General features: G+C 46.6%; 6 protein-coding genes across 6 annotated transcripts; 2 read left to right on the top strand and 4 right to left on the bottom strand.

The window, feature by feature from the left end:
• Positions 1–1164: 1164 nt before the first annotated feature.
• On the bottom strand, positions 1165–6845 carry TERG_12157 (uncharacterized protein; the record flags this gene model as incomplete). Its single annotated transcript, XM_047751158.1, has 7 exons — positions 1165–1774; positions 1832–2174; positions 2251–2276; positions 5947–6237; positions 6320–6523; positions 6608–6727; positions 6802–6845. 7 exons carry the CDS (start codon positions 6843–6845, stop codon positions 1165–1167), a joined length of 1638 nt encoding a protein of 545 aa, XP_047606315.1.
• An 843-nt stretch (positions 6846–7688) lies between these two features.
• On the bottom strand, positions 7689–9722 carry TERG_04559 (uncharacterized protein; the record flags this gene model as incomplete). The annotated part of the gene is made up of 1 exon (XM_003235457.2): positions 7689–9722. One exon carries the CDS (start codon positions 9720–9722, stop codon positions 7689–7691), a length of 2034 nt encoding a protein of 677 aa, XP_003235505.2.
• A 1384-nt stretch (positions 9723–11106) lies between these two features.
• Positions 11107–11987, top strand: TERG_04558 (nucleoside diphosphate kinase; the record flags this gene model as incomplete). Its single annotated transcript, XM_003235456.1, has 7 exons — positions 11107–11123; positions 11190–11220; positions 11311–11354; positions 11428–11531; positions 11589–11654; positions 11721–11785; positions 11853–11987. The coding sequence occupies 7 exons, from the start codon at positions 11107–11109 to the stop codon at positions 11985–11987; spliced, it is 462 nt and encodes a 153-aa protein (XP_003235504.1).
• A 196-nt stretch (positions 11988–12183) lies between these two features.
• On the bottom strand, positions 12184–12828 carry TERG_04557 (uncharacterized protein; the record flags this gene model as incomplete). Its single annotated transcript, XM_003235455.1, has 1 exon — positions 12184–12828. One exon carries the CDS (start codon positions 12826–12828, stop codon positions 12184–12186), a length of 645 nt encoding a protein of 214 aa, XP_003235503.1.
• An 846-nt stretch (positions 12829–13674) lies between these two features.
• TERG_04556 (uncharacterized protein) lies at positions 13675–15696 on the top strand (the record flags this gene model as incomplete). Its single annotated transcript, XM_003235454.2, has 1 exon — positions 13675–15696. One exon carries the CDS (start codon positions 13675–13677, stop codon positions 15694–15696), a length of 2022 nt encoding a protein of 673 aa, XP_003235502.2.
• Positions 15697–16122: 426 nt separating this feature from the next.
• Positions 16123–17871, bottom strand: TERG_04555 (uncharacterized protein; the record flags this gene model as incomplete). The annotated part of the gene is made up of 5 exons (XM_003235453.1): positions 16123–17151; positions 17215–17377; positions 17437–17552; positions 17609–17669; positions 17732–17871. The coding sequence occupies 5 exons, from the start codon at positions 17869–17871 to the stop codon at positions 16123–16125; spliced, it is 1509 nt and encodes a 502-aa protein (XP_003235501.1).
• Positions 17872–17921: the final 50 nt, after the last annotated feature.

The raw sequence follows: 17921 nt of genomic DNA, 5'->3' as shown, positions 1-17921 counted from the left end.
ATAATCAACTAAAGAACTAACTACTCAAGCTTAATTAGGCTCATCGTTGCTAATTAAAATATTTATAGGCAGGTCAAGGCATGAACATTTCAATGATGGATGCCCATAACTTGTCATGGAAACTTGCATACACTATCAATGGGCTTCATCCTGATGTTGACGATCCTGGAGCCCTCCTCAAGTCATACGAAGTGGAACGGTATAGTGTTGCCCAGCAATTGATTGATTTTGATAAGAAGTATTCAACAGGATTCTCCAAAAGAACTACAGGAGAGGAAAATGAGGTTCAGGCCGCCTTAAAACAGAATCTAGAAGTCTACGAACAGTCAATTTCTTTTGCCAGCGGCTGTGGAATCGAATATCCAGAGACCTCTCTAATTGATAGAACATTCCCGGATGGATATCAAAACCCCATCTGTGGAACTGATTATTTCCACGGAATCCTAAGACCAGGAAGGAGGCTACTGAATGTCACTGTCAGGAGATTTGCTGATGGATTTCACAGAGACATACATGATGGTACGTTGAAGACTAATTCTATGATTAAATTTGAACTAAGTTAATGTATTGAACAGATTTGGTTTCTAATGGACGCTTTCGCATTCTCTGTATGACTTCGACAGATCTATTAGATCCTAAGGGGACATCTGCACGAGTTTTGCTCTCAATTTCAACTCTTCTTCCACTCTTTCCTCCTTCTCTTATTGAAGTTGTGGTGATATACCCTCGTCTTCCACGTGAGCTTGACTGGAATTGTCTTCCGAAGGAGCTCAAGCAAATGGCAGAAATGAGGATTCACAGTGGATATGAAGTTGAGGACGCCTATAAAATATATGGAGTTAATCCGGATGATGGAGTCCTTGCAGTTATCCGGCCAGATGGCTGTGTCGGAGTCATATCTAGATTGGATGATATTCCACGTTTGGAAGCATACTTTGAAAAGTGCATGAAGAAGCCGGGTAAAGCTCCTACATTGCCCAATCACAATTAGACATAGCGGGGCATAAAGCACAATTACTCTATAGCTAATTTTTTTGACGCCTGACTCAACCCATCTAACCTAGTATAGGCACCTGTTGAAAAGCTATAGAGATTTTAACAAATATAATCATAGCATAAGGACGTAGCAAGATGTATGCAGCATTAGACAACAGTTTGCGACTCCTACTGACTAGCATGGATACCAATTATCCTATTGACTGCTTCGTCATTGCTGATGTCTTCCGGGACCACTCCCGCAGTCTTCAATACGTTCACGACACCTTCGATCATATGTTTGTCAGCACCCCTGGTACTACCTTTGACAAATCGTACGTCCTTAAGCCATTCCTTAGCATCTGACTCGGAATATGTACAGCCGAATTCACCAGTTCCAAGTTGCTGAACCACTTTTGCTGAATCTGCCTGGAAAGTGGAAATGCCGGAGTCTAGGAGGCTAAACAGCTGCGTGAGTCGACTGTCCGACTCCGGAGATGGGAATGTACGAGTCGAAGCTACAATTTGCCAGGAGGGCCAGGGGGTGTAGATCTCCCCAATCTTTTTCAATGGTGGCTTCGGGAAAGCGGTAGTAGGCTCAAAGTATGGTTTTGTGGTAAACTGCTCCCACATGAAGAAATCTGCCAGGGAGTTTGCTTGGGCATCTGGCTGCTCAGGGTTATGGCCAGTTACTCCGTCTCGCAGGGAAGGGAACGGCCCTAGGATGGTCGGGGTAAGGGGTGACGAGGATGACCAGCTTTGCTGTTGAGCCAGAACGAAGGACATAATGTGGGAGCCACTGTAAGCACTATAAGTGAATATGTATGTTCAACAGGATTTGACGCATGGAACTAACCTGCCCAAACGAGACACTCCGACTCGTCCTCCTTTGAGGTCGCTAACACTCTGTATATCCTTCCTGTCATAGCCTGTAACAATGGCCCATCTCAATGGAGTTTCAACCCATTGGCCAACAAGTTTGTAGCCACCATCCTTCTCTCCCTTTTCTAGCTGTGGTTTGCCGACTAGACCTGCAACCCAACCTTCAGTCAAACCAATCGCAACGTCGATTTCATTCTGCCTTAGGGACGTTATCATATGCCCAGTTCCGGACGGGAAGGAAATCAAAGAGATTTTGAATGGAAGAGAAGAGGCCTCTGAGCTGTGGACAGCGAGATGTAGAGGAGCTAGGTAATGCTCTAGTGGCAAATTGATGTCTGTTAGTAAATAGGATATTTCTTCAGTACTGATTTAGACGTGGTGAGAATATAATACCTGGGACATAGCCAATTCTAATGGTACTAGGCTCCGAGGCCATGTTTGTAGGTAAATATAGCTCAAATACGTAGCCAAAGATAAAATGATCTGTTTCAGTTGGATAGTATACCCTGAAGGAAATATCTGATGGAGGATCAACAAGCGGGGGGAAGCAAAAACGCCAGGCTAACCTGAGGAAAGCTTCTTAGCTAAGCTTCGGCCAGGGCCAACTCCACATCCGTCATTCTAAACACAGCCTGCGACCTCGGGGGATGAGGATGTGGTTCCGATAAGTCTGGAGCGTTTTCCATGCTACATTGACTCTGACGGCCTCAACGGAGTTTTCTATAGGGATAATAGATTCACTACATACATGCTTTCTATCCTCAAAAGGGAAAAAAGGGGTTATAATAGTATATGCCGGTTAAAACTACACTATACATTATACGTGCTTTTATGAAGGCTCTATTAAGAAAGGAACAATCATCGACTGTCATACTGAAGCGTAACAGATATTGATAAGGGTATAACGAAATAGTCGCGGGCATCTGCGCAGGTGCCATCTCACGTGTCATGTCTCAGGTGGTCTTGGCAAAAAACACCTTAAATGCACGTCAACCTTCGGCAAGCGCATCCTAGTGGTGCCATTTTTAGATCACCTGCCCTTTCTAATGTGCAGTGCTTGCTCGAATAATGTGTCTTATGTGATTATATCCGGCCATATACCTGCAGTGTCTCCCAAAGCTGGATTTAATACTCAAGAGTTGATACCACTCGGAAGTGTATGTCGTATAATTGATAGGCGGGACTCAGCCTTGCGCAACACACAGTACACAGGGCTACACTTACAAGAGCCGCTTATGGAACGAGAAAAGCTAATCTGCTACTCAATAATTTGAGAAGAGTTACTCAAAATGGCTAGCTGTGTCTCATATCTGCATTCAAGGGGCCTCTCGCGCCTCGACGTCTGCAGATCCTTAGCCTTGTAGCTGTCCCGAATCATTGGAACCTGACTCTGCATTGGAATTTCACAGTTATAAGGGGGGGATCCGCCCATGAATACCATCAAGAAAATGCTTTCTTCTTGAAAACATATTCATCTCGAGACATGAATCCTCCCAATTCCCGGCAGAAAGGTACCAGCCTAAGCACACTAATTCCTGGACGTGATATGACGGATGGTAATGGAGAAAGGCCTAAAAGATGGCGGAAAAGCTGGAGGCTCACCTTATATTCAGCTTCAGTCACTGGATTACTTGTCCTCTGCTTTAACCTTGGATTTCTGCTTTGGGTATTACCTCGGCATAATTTCAATAATGAACGTGGAACTCTTTATGACGGCAACTGCGATAAAGTTCACGACTTGAGCATTGGGCTGCACTTGGTTATAAACATTTTCAGTACTCTCTTATTGAGTGCCAGCAACTACACTATAGTATGAATTCTAGCTGTGAATTTTTTTTTAATTCTGTTACATGTGCTGATGGCTTGACAGCAATGTTTAAGTGCACCAACAAGGGCCGATCTTGACAATGCCCATAAGGAGCTATGCTGGCTCGATATAGGCATATTAAGCGTTAGAAATCTTCGTCAGATTTCCCGATGTAGATCTGCCTTGTGGGTAATTCTAGTGCTATCCTCGCTTCCTCTACATCTAATGTAAGTAATTCTATGCAATGCTTTCAATCTCTTAGTAACAAGCCCTCACAACATCGTAGGTATAATTCCACGATTTTTGCTACTACATCATCAAATTCCTATTATGCATTCCTCGGTGACAGATCTTTCGGACAGACGGCACTTGAGGACCTGACTTTGGCTCCATCAGATCCACAATTTCAACCACTTGGTAACTATGAACTCCGGAACAAGTCTATCATTGCAACGTTTACCCGGCTTTATGATATGTCGCAGAATGGAGCTCTGGAGAAACTGGACAATGCTGCTTGTATAGATGCGTACACGAAAACGTACCAGAATTCCTACGTCAATGTCTTGTTGGTAACTGATACGCCGCAGAATAAAAGTGAGTACAGATATGTCGGCTATCAAGAAGTATATAGGCCTGTCACTGGATCCCCGTTCACATGGATATGTCCTAATGATTATGAGGAGGCTACCAAATGCCAATCCAAACTACTGAATACCAAACCTGAAATAGTAGCTGGTAACTGGGAAATACTGGCTCAACCAATAAAGTACTGCCTCGCGGAGGTTGCACAGCCTCACTGCAAGCTTCAGTACAGCTTACCGTTGACGGTTGTTGTCATGGTATTTATCCTTGTGAAAGTGATTACTATATGCTATGTTGCTGTTACAATTGATACCCCAATCTTGACAGTCGGGGACGCTATTGCCTCCTTTCTTGAACAGCCTGATACCACTGTACGAGGGAAATGCTTACTATCGATGAATGATCTCACTGGACTTTCAAGTACATACAACCCGTTTTGGGTACGCCGGAATCGCTGGGTATTTTTTCACAAGCCACAACAATGGCGTTCAGCCGTTTCACCTGGGCGATGGTGCTTTGGTATAATGTTGTATGTTACCCTTTACTCCTATACCATGCATTTATGTTAAACAATTGCGTCTTTTATGGCAGGTATTGTCTTTCTCTAGCCTTCTGCGCTTTTCTCCTATATATCGGGATGCGTTCCATGTCAAATAAAACAGGAATTTGGACCGCTGATCTGCAAGCACTCGATTTCCGCACACTAATAAGCACAGATTTCTGGCCTACATCATTGATAGCCAACACACTGATAGCAAATTTACCACAACTTGTTTATTCGCTCATATATTTTGCTTATAATGGCATACTCACAGCCATGACTATGTCTGCAGAGTGGAGTCAATATGCAACACAGCGAAAAGGATTACGAGTCTCTGCTGCACCGAATGCAGCACAACGAAGCAAATACTTCCTCTCATTGCCTTACCGTTATGCTATCCCACTTATGACCACATCAGGCATATTACATTGGCTCATATCTCAAAGCTTTTTCCTAGTGGGGATTGAAGCATATGACCAGAACCTTCAGCATGACCCTGCATCAGACATCAGTGTTTGCGGCTATTCACCGATTGCTATTGTCTGTAGCATCTCCCTTGGAACAGCAATGATTTCTTGTTTGGTTGGTTTAGGATTCAAGCCATTTAAGTCTGGTATGCCGGTTGCGGGGAGCTGCAGCCTAGCCATTGCTGCTGCGTGTTTCCCTGATCCTGGAACATATGATCCCGAGAAACAGGCTGGGTCAACCCCAGACATGGCATGTTTGGCACTAAAATGGGGGGTTGTGCTTTCGGATGAAGGCTCAGTTGGTCATTGTGCGTTCTCGAGCAAGGATGTTACTATGCCTGTAGATGGGGAGGTATATCATTGATTGACTGCTGATTTGCCAACGGTAGCACTTCGGATTATTGATAATAAAAAAGCTGGCCTATTTCTCTATAAGTCTGAATAATCAGCTTGATGCCCCTAACCACCGAAGCTCGTAAAATTAGAATCATATCTGTATAGATATATATAGATATAGATATAATGTGAATAGCATGACCCTCTAAAATGCGCAATGTCTTTCTCTTTATGACATCTGCATGTCTGATGTTTTCATACCCCATCTATCAAGGGATGGGAGATCATTCGTTGTCCATGAACGCCAGTCTGCGAATGTGTAAAACTGAAAGCCCAGATATACGTCGCATAAGCACTGAAACACCCCGCATATCCTGAATGCTAGAGGAATTGTACCGCCGCTGAAAAAAAAGAAACTCATCTTCATGGCATCTCCAAGGAGCCAGGAGATGAGAACTGAAGGTCGGAAGCCTTTACATGACCGTGAACGCTGGTTTGAAATAATTTGTGGAATTGGTAGAAAAGCTTCGACGCCGAGTCCACTGAAACCCAGTAACTCTATGTATGCAGAAGACCGCGAAAGTGGAGTAAAGAGAGTATGGATGACGAGAAGGGTCAGAGTAAAATAAGTAAGAAATATCCAGTACCTACATTAGCATACTATTAGCACTTGGAAACATAGTGTTTGCTGCCAGCGAAAGGCCGCAGGCAGGGATGGTGATAACATACGGACGGGCTGATTTCCATTGCCAGAATCCGTACGGTCTGACAAAACCGGATTCGGATCCTTGTCCAATAAATGGGGTGTGCTCGATACCGGGGGAAGGCCGATTATCCAAAGCAACTTTGAGAAGTATAACTTGCACACCGACCATTGATATCGCCTGTATAAGCAAAGGAGCGGAATAGTAGGATCCAAACCAGTAAAATATCCTGTATGATATGACTTGTCAGCGGGAAGTTCTTGTTCACCCTATCATGTTTCCGGGCCGTCGGATAAAATGGAGTCTGACGCACTTAAATATGGAAGCAACGAGCATAATCAATGGTATATCCAATGAGAAACCGGCCGAGGTCTTTGTCCGGTGTATGCTCATGATCTGGTCGGCGTATGAAAGGACAGGGGAAAGGACGAGCCTGGTTGATATTGTTAGTAGGTGTAGAACAGACAGTACCACAAGAGCACGCGACCAACATGGGAGAACACATACAATGGCGGCGCCCCATAGTCGATTATAAAGGTAAAAAAGGACATATTGATCGGGCACGGCAAGTATATCCCTAGCCCTCAGGCGATATTTTTTGATACCTTCCTGGCGCTATAGCCGGTTCGCTTATCGATATTCGCTCAGCCGCACCAGTGACTGACGCTCACACCCTCCAGCTCATTTCCTTGTGTACGCAAAGGGTGATATTATAGATATAGCTCGATCGCGATGCTGGGAAATCTAACTAATCGATCGATCCCTGTCGATGTCTCGGGCGTAGCGGTAGGAGCGTCAATGGAGTGGACAGGTTTGTTTATGATGGCAGAGATGTTGGATAAGCCATGAGACGGTCGTCCGGGGTAAAAAGCAAGTTTTGTTCTCTGCTGGGGCAGCTGGATCGCATTTGGCTCAGGCCTTGACGAGATTTGCGGACCTTTGAAAGCTCTCCGACTAGTTGTTGACCCTGGGGGTAGTTAGGTAGTCACCTAACTAAAAGTTTGAAATGGATTATCTAATGTTCCTCGGACGAACTTGGCAACGTCATACCGTCGTCAGCTTTGCATATGAAAATCGCAAATATGGAGAAGCTGATGAAGTCAACGAAGCTGATGAAGTCAACGAAGCTGATGAAGCCAATGTCTCGCATAACTACTGCCTTGGGGAGATGAGCAGAACCTGATGATCTTGAAATGAGAGACAAAGTGTCCCAAAACATCCCGATTCATTGGTTGAAAGTTGCCAAATTAAAGGGTACAAATGAATTTCACAACCGGAAACTAATAAAAACGCTACATGTAGCATTGTTCAAAAATTCAAAGAACCAACCATGAAACTTCTATAAGAATATAATAACCACGTAAACTGCCATGTGTATTAATGGTGGCAGGCAGCTAAGCAAAGTCGATCTTCCATGACTTGGTGATAGAAACCCCAGGCTTCTTCACAATCGCGAATGCCGCCTTTCCACTCTCGGCATTATGCCAGTCCATGCTGGCCCTGATACCAGACTTTGCGCCGTCTTCAAGTACCAAAACGCTGTCCTTACCCTTCCAGCTGCTGGGGGCGCCAACAATAACAATCTTTTCAACATGCACTTCTGCCATAGCCTTAAGATACTGGTTCGTTTTGGAACCGCTGATGGACTGATCTGTGGATGATAGACTGGTGCCTGAGAAGGAGAATTGACGGTGGATATATGCTCCTTGCTTATAGTCAAATGTTTCACCATCATCCACATATAGTTCTCCCTCGGCTTGACCCTTACTATCAAGGACCACGATCAGAGTGTACGGGTCGTACTTCATCAACCCGCTGCTTCGTCGTGGCCTGTCCTTTCTCGGAACTATGTGGCCGCCCTGCATGAGAATAGGAATTTTCTCCAATGGAGCGTTGATAATATGCTTCTTGTTGGCGCCCTGGTAAATGGTAAAATCAAAGTAGTCATAGTACTTCTCCTCGTCGGCGATGTAAACATCAACACTGGTGGAACCTTGAGTAACAACTGGTTTGACCAGAAGGCCAGTGTGGCCGAGGTAGAACTGGTCGTCGAGAGCAAATCCTTGTTCATCTGATGGGTGAACGTAATACTGTGGTCGAAGGATCGGGGAACCGTTGATAGAAGCACGCTGGAACTCCGTGTACCATGCTGGCAGAAGTTGATATCGGACCTTGAGCGCCTGTGTAATGATATCTCGGTATGGTTCACCAACCATGTACGGCTCTCGCCTACGGGTGTCGATGTGTGCGTGAGCACGGAAGAAGGGATAGAAAGCACCTGCCTGGTACCATCTGGTCAGAAGCTCTTTGCTTGGGTTACCGAAGAATCCTCCGACGTCTGCTCCGGCAAAGGGGAAGCCAGCAATTCCGTTATTAAGAACCATAGGAATCGAAGCAGCTAAGTGACTCCACTCTGCCTGGTTATCACCGGTCCACATTGCACCCATACGCTGAGATCCAGCATAAAATGATCGAGTGAGGATGAAAGGGCGCCTTAATTCTCCCTCTTTACGTTCAATGAGTGCATTGTATGTAGCGTTGACGAACGTTAATCCGTTGACATTATGGACATCGCGGTGCTCCCATCTATCATGGTGTATATTGTCTTTTGGCATGGTTGTTTCGGGTCCATTGAAGACAGAAGGCTCGTTCATATCGTTCCATAGCCACGAGTTGGATGCTGTTCCCTTAAAGTTTTCATATTTGAAAAGATTGGCCCACCATTCCATTGCAGCAGGTTTGAAGCAGTCTACCCAGTGAGATGATCCGGGCCAACACCATCCCTCGTAAATATCCCCATCCTTGTTTAGAACAGCGAGTTCCTTCTTCTTCAGTTCATCGACGATAGGGTAGTTTTCCTCAACTTTAATATGAGGATCGATGATATAGACCAACTTACGTTCAGAGGCGTCAAGTTGTTTCTGCATACTAAGCGGGTCAGGGAAGGTGTGAGGATCCCAGGTGAAATACTTCTTTCCATCAGTGTATTCGATGTCAAGCCAGATAACGTCATATGGTATTTGGTACATATCGAACTTGCGGTCGACATCCTTGACGTCCTCATCGGTAACGTAGTTCCAGCGGCATTGGTGGTAAGCAATGGCAAACTGTTGTGGAAGTTGAGTAAAACCGGTAAGTTCGCCGTAGGTCTTTGAGATAGTATCAGGGGTTGGACCAAGGAACACAAAGACATCCAACTGACCGCTTTCCGAAAACCAATGAGTTTCAGTCGTGGTCTTTGCGTCTACTCCTATAGACATTGGGTTGGGAAGAAGCGTCGACTTAACGATGTCAACCCAGGTCTCCGCAGCATTCAGCCAGAAAACGCCAACCGTAGAATCTTTCCTGTGAGCTTGCATGAAAGGGATTGATCCATATAGAGTCATTGGGCTGTTCAGCTCATATTCAAACACATCCGAATTGTACATTCGGTATGGCTCGGTATGCTGGCCTTCTCCGCCCCTGTTTGTTCGGTCAGTGACGTTGAAAGAATAAGGACTTGTTAAAGGCGCTGGAACTACCTTGTTTGTTTTAGGGACATGGAGTCAGCATGCTCAGGAATTCCAAAAACATGCTCGTAGCCGGGGAAGTTGATATCCAAAGCAACACTCTCGGGTCCTCTCGGCTTGGAATCCGTGTTTCCTCCAAACGACTCATCCCACCAGGTACTATCGTCCACGGCATCAGGAGTGGATTCGGATCCGGGCTCGATGATGTCGTTTCTCGGTCGCCATTCCTCAATGTTCAGAAGACCCTTCGAGTTTAGCTGTACTTGAGTCTGACCATCTCTCTGGAAGTAAACTTCAAATGGAGAGTGCTTGATAACAGCCTCAAACTTCATATCAGGGCCATACTGGACTTTGGTGATACGTGAGGTCTCATCGGTAGTAAATTCAGCCGAAGAGGAACGTTTCATCTCTCCAGTAATTGCCCATTTTGCAGCTTCATTATACCGTTCTTTCCTGACAGTGCTATCACGCCGTAACTTGATGTCTCCTTTCATTCGTCGTTCTTCGTCGATAGTGATGCGAGCTACCCCGGATTCTAGGAACGACACTACCAACGGGAACCGCACTTTCTCATCGTTGCCTACAGTTTTGATGACGGTTCCAAGCAATTGACCATCCAAAAACGTTAAGGAACCGGCTTCAATATGAAAAGGAGAGGTCCATGAGGAGGCCTGGGCGGCTGCGTTATCTGCATACTGCCTATTGCGCTGGCAGAAGCCGGACTGAGAGCACGTCTTGAAATTCTCATGTTTAACCATGACTACGCAGCTTGCACCATTAGACGAAACACCTTCAATTCATGCAGATAGAGCCCAACTTACCTGCTGGAACAGCCAAAAATGAGATGACGGTGACTATCACCAGGATAAACGACCATCGTGGATGGCTCGCCCGTGACGGCGCCATGAGTTGCAAGGAGAGTAACTAAACGAAACGAAAACAGAAGAAACAGCTTATCGCCAAACCATTGGGCAAAATAAACGCTCCGCCTACAGCTTCACGCTGTCTTAAAGCTGTCTCACTGCTGTGTACAGGTCCTTTCTTGCGGCTGGAGACTGTCGTCTGCTGCGTAAATGCGATGTTTGACGTTGGAAGATGCCACGAACGAGAAAGCATGGGCAGGCTTGGCACGGGGAGACCAACACCGCCCTTTTTTTTTTTTCTGCCCCTCCCTAGAAAGCGTCCCGCACATAAATTCTGCTGCTGCTGCTCCTCCTCTCCTCCCTTTCCCTCCTGTCTACAACATCTCACCCAGGACAATTGGCACGTTCTACACATACAGACTCAATCTCACTCTTTCAGCATGTCTAACGAACAGACGTAAGTGTTATTACCCCTGAGCAAACTAAATCTAGACGTTGGACAAGCTCTTACTTCTGCTGCTAGTTTCATCGCTATCAAGCCCGATGGCGTCCAGGTATGGCCCGCATTGGTACCACAAGCACAACGCCGAGCAGCTTCGATGGCCGCTTGTCAGTGATATATAGCTGACTCTGGATGTCTCCAGCGTGGTCTCATTGGCCCAATCATCAGCCGCTTCGAGAATCGCGGGTGAGCTGCCCTCATGTCTACCCCTCCCCGCGGTACGGTGTTTTAAGAGCCAATGTGCTGATTTGAGGGCTAGATTCAAACTCGTTGCCATGAAGCTCGTCACCCCCTCCAAGGAGCACCTCGAGACCCACTACGCTGATCTCTCCAGCAAGCCATTCTTCAACGGACTCGTCAGCTGTGAGTCGACTTACCTCTTTGAAGCTTCATAGTCTGCCTGTGCTGACATCTATCTAGACATGCTCAGCGGACCCATCTGCGCTATGGTCTGGGAGGGCCGCGACGCCGTAAAGACCGGCCGTGGTATATAACTCCCGCAATTCTCTCAACCGCAAATATTTCAGCACCGCTAATAGTTATAACCTGCAGTTCTCCTCGGTGCCACCAATCCTGCTGACTCTGCCCCCGGCACCATCCGTGGTGACTACGCCATTGTGAGTTGAACTCTAGTCCTCAAACTTTGGATTCCGCTTGTGAATGGGACCTAATGTCAACCCCTAGGACGTCGGCCGCAACGTCTGCCACGGCTCCGACAGCGTCGAGAACGCCAAGAAGGAAATTGCTCTCTGGTTCAAAGAGGGAGAGGTCCTCAGCTACAAGCAGAGTCAGTTCGACTGGATCTATGAGAAGGCATAGATAGCTGCCAGGTGTAGCAATTCTCGCCCGTTCGTAACGACCATAATGGGAGGGTCAAACGGCTTGACATGACCCAAAATCATCAAATAACAAATAATAAACTCTTTTCAAAGACAATATTGATCAATTCTTCTTTAATCGTCATGCCGTCGAATGCGGAGGTATATTGGGATTGGGAATGTATAATGCGTCGTATCTATCTTCCCTTATTTGTAGACGCTAGCCTTCCCACAGCTCGTCCAACAGGCCCTACAACTGTTCGCGCAAACCATGGAGTTGCCCATACGCTCCAAGCAATTCTCACTGGAAGTAACGCTTTGGTAATTGCGTACGCTGTAGCAAACTCCAGTATTAACCGTAGACCTTGTCTATCTTTTGCTGTAAGCTCACTAGCATTGTCTTCAACCCGTATTGCTCCCTTGTTCATGGCAGACATATCTTCCACATCTTGAACCCATCCTCGCTTCCGGAGCCATTTTCCAAACTTCCTGACTCCTTCGTCTACGGGTGAGGTTCCATTAGAATTACCCAGTGAGGGCAGCCATCCACCATAATGGAACACTCCAACAAGACCAAAAAGGGGTATAACAGCTGTTAGTTCGTGTAGGATTAAGAACGAGGTTATATGGGTTACTGGCGCATTGAAAAGGGGTGTGGTGTAGGACCGAAGGAACTTGGGGAGGCAGTTATTAAAGGATTGAAGTCTCAAACGCATTCGAGAGGAAGACGAGGGTTCGGAATGGACTCGACGGCGTAGGATAGGGCGTAGCAGCTGGCGACCGTTATGGATATAAGGTGATGTCGTTGGAGTTGCCCTCCATGCAACACACGAGAGAGCCATTCAGGGCAGACGTCAAGCAAACCACCACAAAACGAATGATCTAGCCAGAAAATGTTTTCATTGCATTTTAAACGGCCTCATAATATTGTCGAAACTACCAGGTCTTCTGAATAGGCTTAGAAGCTCAAGTTCTGTATCTGCAAGCAAAGCGTGAAACGCGGAAGACCTCGGTTATAAGGAGCACGGTCGATATTGATAGTTAAGTGCAGAAAGATACAACGGCACTTTTTCACCGCTGGGTTGCCAGAATATGAACTTGTTGGAAGCCCAATAGAGGCCTAGAGCTCGAAGGAAAAGGTCTTTGTCTGCTTTGACAACGTGAGAATGGACGCTGTAAAAAGCTGCTGTTGGATCTTCGTTTAAGAGCCGGTTGACTAAGCAGCCAGCTTTGCAGGGATTCAACTTTGGGCTTTGCATAGAAGAAGAACTTGAGGACTCCCGAGTTAGAAGAAAGCACCGCTGCACTCTTACATTAAGAGGGCCTCTGATATCCGTCCGGAAGAATCCATTACCTTCTAGCATCCCTCTAGTAGCCGGTAATACAGCGCTGTTGGGGGAATTCCCTGTTGATCTTGTATTCAGATAGTTACCTGTTAACTACACACCCTCGGCAGCCAGCAGAAGTAGCCACAGAGGCAACCAAGAATTCTACGGATTGAACCTGCAGCCATGGAGAAGATATCAGACAAAATAAATGCCCTTCCTAAGGATGCGCACTACTTCTCCTTGGAGTTTTTCCCTCCAAAAACCCAGATGGTGAGACTCGCTTCTAACCCCGCCATAGCTATCAGACTGACTGAGTACCTTCTATAGGGATCATCAAATCTCCAAGCCCGTCTAGAGCGTATGTCTCAGGCCCTACGACCTCTGTTTGTGACAGTCACATGGGGTGCTGGTGGAAGCACGGCTGCCAGGTCACTTGAATTGGCAGAGATTTGCCAGAGACAACTTGGATTAACGACATGTCTCCATTTGACATGCACGAACATGAACCGAACGTTGATAGATGAGGCATTGGAAGAGACAAAAGCATTGGGTATCCGCAATATCCTTGCTTTGCGTGGTGACCCTCCACGAAGCGAGGAGTATAATATAGATGGTGAGGATGACAGTAATAAGGACTTCAATTATGCGGTGGACCTTGTGAGATATATCCGAAAGAAATACGGCGATTATTTTTGCATTGGCGTTGCGGGCTATCCCGAAGGCCATGCGGATGAATCTCACCCAGAGGTGCAAGATCTATTGAAAGATCTGCCATACTTGATAGAGAAAACTCAAGCTGGCGCAGACTTCATCATGACTCAGTTAACGTACGACATTGAAGCATATAAGAAGTATGAGGCCTTGCTTAGAAACCATGAGTCTGGAACTTTCAAGACTATCCCTATCATACCCGGCTTAATGCCCATTCAAAACTACCACACTCTGACCAGGGTCACCAAGCTGAGCCACGCCAAAATACCTCCACAGATACTGGCAAAGGTTGAAGCCTGTAAAGCTGATGATGAGGCTGTAAAGCGAGTTGGTGTCGATGTTGTCAGCGACCTTGTAGAGAATATCAAAAAGGTTGCCACACCAGGACATCGCGGCTTCCATTTCTATACTCTCAACTTGGAGAAATCGGTATCCTTCATCTTGGAACGATGCAACTTGATTCCTCCATCATCCGAAGCCCCTAGCGATAGCGAGCTTGATTTTGAGTCTGCTGTGTATGCTGCTTCAGGAGCATCGAATGGTGTTGCAACTCCCGACGGCAGATCAACAAACGTGAACCGATTGCGAGCTTCCTCGATGAATTCCCAGCCACACAACCGTGTTATTGTCGATAGACTGACTCGTGCCTCTGACAGATCTGAGCGAAGTTCCACCGTGCATGAAACTTCTGCTCAGACTGCAGGGTATCCTGCGCTTAACCCCCCAAACCGTAACACTGCCCTGCAAATATCTGAGGGTCTTGGTTCTTTGGGGCGAGAGGCAACGTGGGATGACTTCCCCAATGGTCGATGGGGTGATGCTCGTTCTCCAGCCTTCGGTGAAATCGATGGATATGGACCGTCTCTCCATGTAACTGCACAGGTCGCTAGGAAACTATGGGGAACACCAACTTCCAGAGACGATATCAGCAACATCTTCAAACGCCTACTTTCCGGTGAACTACATGTTGTTCCCTGGTCTGAAGGTGGGGCAGGAGAAGAAGGCGGTCTTAACCCGGAGACTGCAACGATTAAGGCCGAGCTTCTCAAGTTGGTCGAGGGTCGAGGATGGTGGACGCTTGCATCTCAGCCAGCAGTCAATGGCGTACGTAACGATCACCCGGTATTTGGCTGGGGACCTCGAGGTGAAGGTTTTGTATTTCAGAAGGCTTTTGTCGAATTTTTCTGCTCAGGGGATGACTTCCACTCAAAGCTGAAGCCTTTGCTTCAGAGCTACGGACATGATGAGTTCGCCTGGTTTGCTACGAACGCAAAAGGTGATTTCCAGTCATCTACATCGCCAGAAACATCAACGCAGCCACCTACAGATCCCTCAGAAGTCCCTTTTGATGCCGACCCTTTGACCGAGATGGACAACGGTAGTGTTAATGCCGTGACCTGGGGTGTTTTCAGGGGTAAAGAAATTGTTACTCCGACTATCATTGAGGCAGTAAGTTTCCGGGCTTGGGGAGAAGAAGCATTCGGCATTTGGGAAGAATGGAGACGTGTATTCCCTCGTGGAAGCCCAAGCGAGAAACTCATAAGGGAAATCAAGGATGATGCATGGTTAGTTTGCGTTGTCGGCCAGCGCTTTGGGGCTGGTGGAGATGTAGGAAAGGAGTCTAACGAGGAAGATGGGAAGTTGCTTTGGAAGGTATTGGCTGGGGAATAAACGAAGTAACTGGTTACGGCACTGCTATGACGGATGGGCTTATAATCAACTTTTTCCAAGGCTTAACTCATACAGACTTAACCATGAATACCTGCAATTATGGAAAGTCTCTTGGATTTATTTACCTGTTAGCATTAAATATAAGACAGGGCTGAAAGGTTGTTATCAGATTTGTTTAATATGCAACGATTTTCGAAGCGAAGCTACTAAGCCTTGCCAATTAAATCCCAGAAGCAAAACGCTCACTAAAAGCCCTGCTAGGAGTAGATGGAATTATACCATTGACCACTAGGAAGGTTGTTCCAACTACCACCGCCGATTCTATGATTACGCATTCAGCCCACTGAAGGCTACTAAATTTGCTCGTCCACAATTAACAAATACTTTGAATGCAGCATACCAATCTAATGGTAGGTATAATGTGAGCTATGGGATATACCTAAACATAGGAGCCTTGTCTGCCAGTATAGAAGTGTCCACTTTATCCAGAGGATTTGGCTTGCCATACTTCTTGTTCCTTTGCGCATTAATGATCCGGTGTCGAGTGTACAAAATAACGGACGTCACGAAGCTCAGACACAGAAATGAGAGGACAATAGCATACCCTCGGATATACCTTGGGCCTTCGTGCTCAGGAAAGCTTTTGCTAGCAAGAATGCTTAAGCAATGGCCCGCAATCACAATCATGCAGAGTGCCATTGCTTTCTTCGACTCTGCACCAGCGTTATCCGACACCCATTGCACTTCCAGCGGTATACACGGAAAGATGCCAATGACAAGTAGGAATACACCGCCTAGAGCAGCTTTGGGGTTTTCTTTCGCTGGGAACGTATACATCAGGGACACTCCAATGATGGCCAAAGCGGTCCCTCCGATAATAAATGGACCTCTTGTTCGCAGCCTGTCTGATAAGAGACTGAAACTGACCATTACCACCCAGCCAGCCATATACGGGCCGATAGTCATGTACTGTGCTGCAGTCTTTGAATACCCGAGGGAGTGAAGGATAGTTGGTAGAAAGATGGAGATCGTTGCCAAAGATGCATCGTGTCCCATTTTGACAATGCAAACACCATATACCTTCCAGTCCTTAAGGCTGGCGATAACATGCTTCATGACCAGGGAATTGTGGCCTTCACTCTGTTGCCCTTGGTTCATTCGGCGAATGGCAATCTGCCTCTCTTCCTCATTTCTAAAAAATTTCGAAGTCTCTGGCCTGTCAGGCAAAAAGAACAGGACTACGAATGCGAAAGCGATCGTTGGCAAGCCCTCGACAAGGAAGAGAACCCGCCAGTGGCCAATAGTGGTATGGATGAGGGATATTCCATATGCTACCAGCCCACCAAATGCGCCGGAGAAAGCTGACATGCCAACGAACAGGCAAGTTCTGAATGCAAGTTCGCTGCGAGTGTACCACAGGGTCAGATGAAACACTGCCGTGGGAGCAAAGGCAGCCTGATTTGTGACTGTTAGTTCAGTGTGAGTAGTTGCATTGCATGACTAGCCTTCTATACTCACCTCGAAAAGGCCAATGAAGAATCGAGATGTAGCAAGGCCAGCAAAATTGAATGCCCCAGCTCCCGCGGTAGCAGCTATGCCCCATCCAATGACCGAGACGAAGATAAATCTCGAAGGATAGAACCGTTTCCCCCAAAGGGTGAGAGGTATTGCGAATATAATGCTACTTGGAGTAAGTCATTATATCCTTGAATCCGAGGAATAGTTAGGGCATAAACTGACTATCCAAAATAGAATATGCTAGCTGCCCAGGAGAAGTTGGAGTCGTTTCCATTCAACGCCTCTTCTACTACTCCTTGGAGCTTTGCATTTCCTAAGTTTATCCTGTCGAGGTATGCCTGCCCTGTGTCAGCGACTGGCAAGGGGTATAGGGAGATTGATTATCAGCACCAACCAGCAAATACAGTACTGCAAACTGGGGCATTATTATCCAGTCTTGACGCCGTACAAGTTTTCTACCGGCGAGTTAGTAACAGGTAACTAAACTGCAGACATTATTATATTGCGAGTGGCTCACTTTTCAACCTCTGGCCTATGCTCTTGGGAGGAGCAAGGCCATTTCTCGTCGCTAACGCTCCCTTGAGCACCTGAAAGCTCTACATCTTCAATAACGCCTGTTGCTCCAGCAGGCTTATTTTCTCCCTGGGGCAACGCCATGTCTACAGTTCACCAGCTCGCACGCGAGGAGCGGAGCAGCATAACCAGTC

The sequence above is a fragment of the Trichophyton rubrum genome, assembly GCF_000151425.1.
Source record: "Trichophyton rubrum CBS 118892 genomic scaffold supercont2.4, whole genome shotgun sequence".
NCBI classification, from domain to species: Eukaryota; Fungi; Ascomycota; class Eurotiomycetes; order Onygenales; family Arthrodermataceae; genus Trichophyton; species Trichophyton rubrum.
Note: the sequence above shows the minus strand (reverse complement) of the source record. Positions and strands in the feature narration are given on the sequence as shown.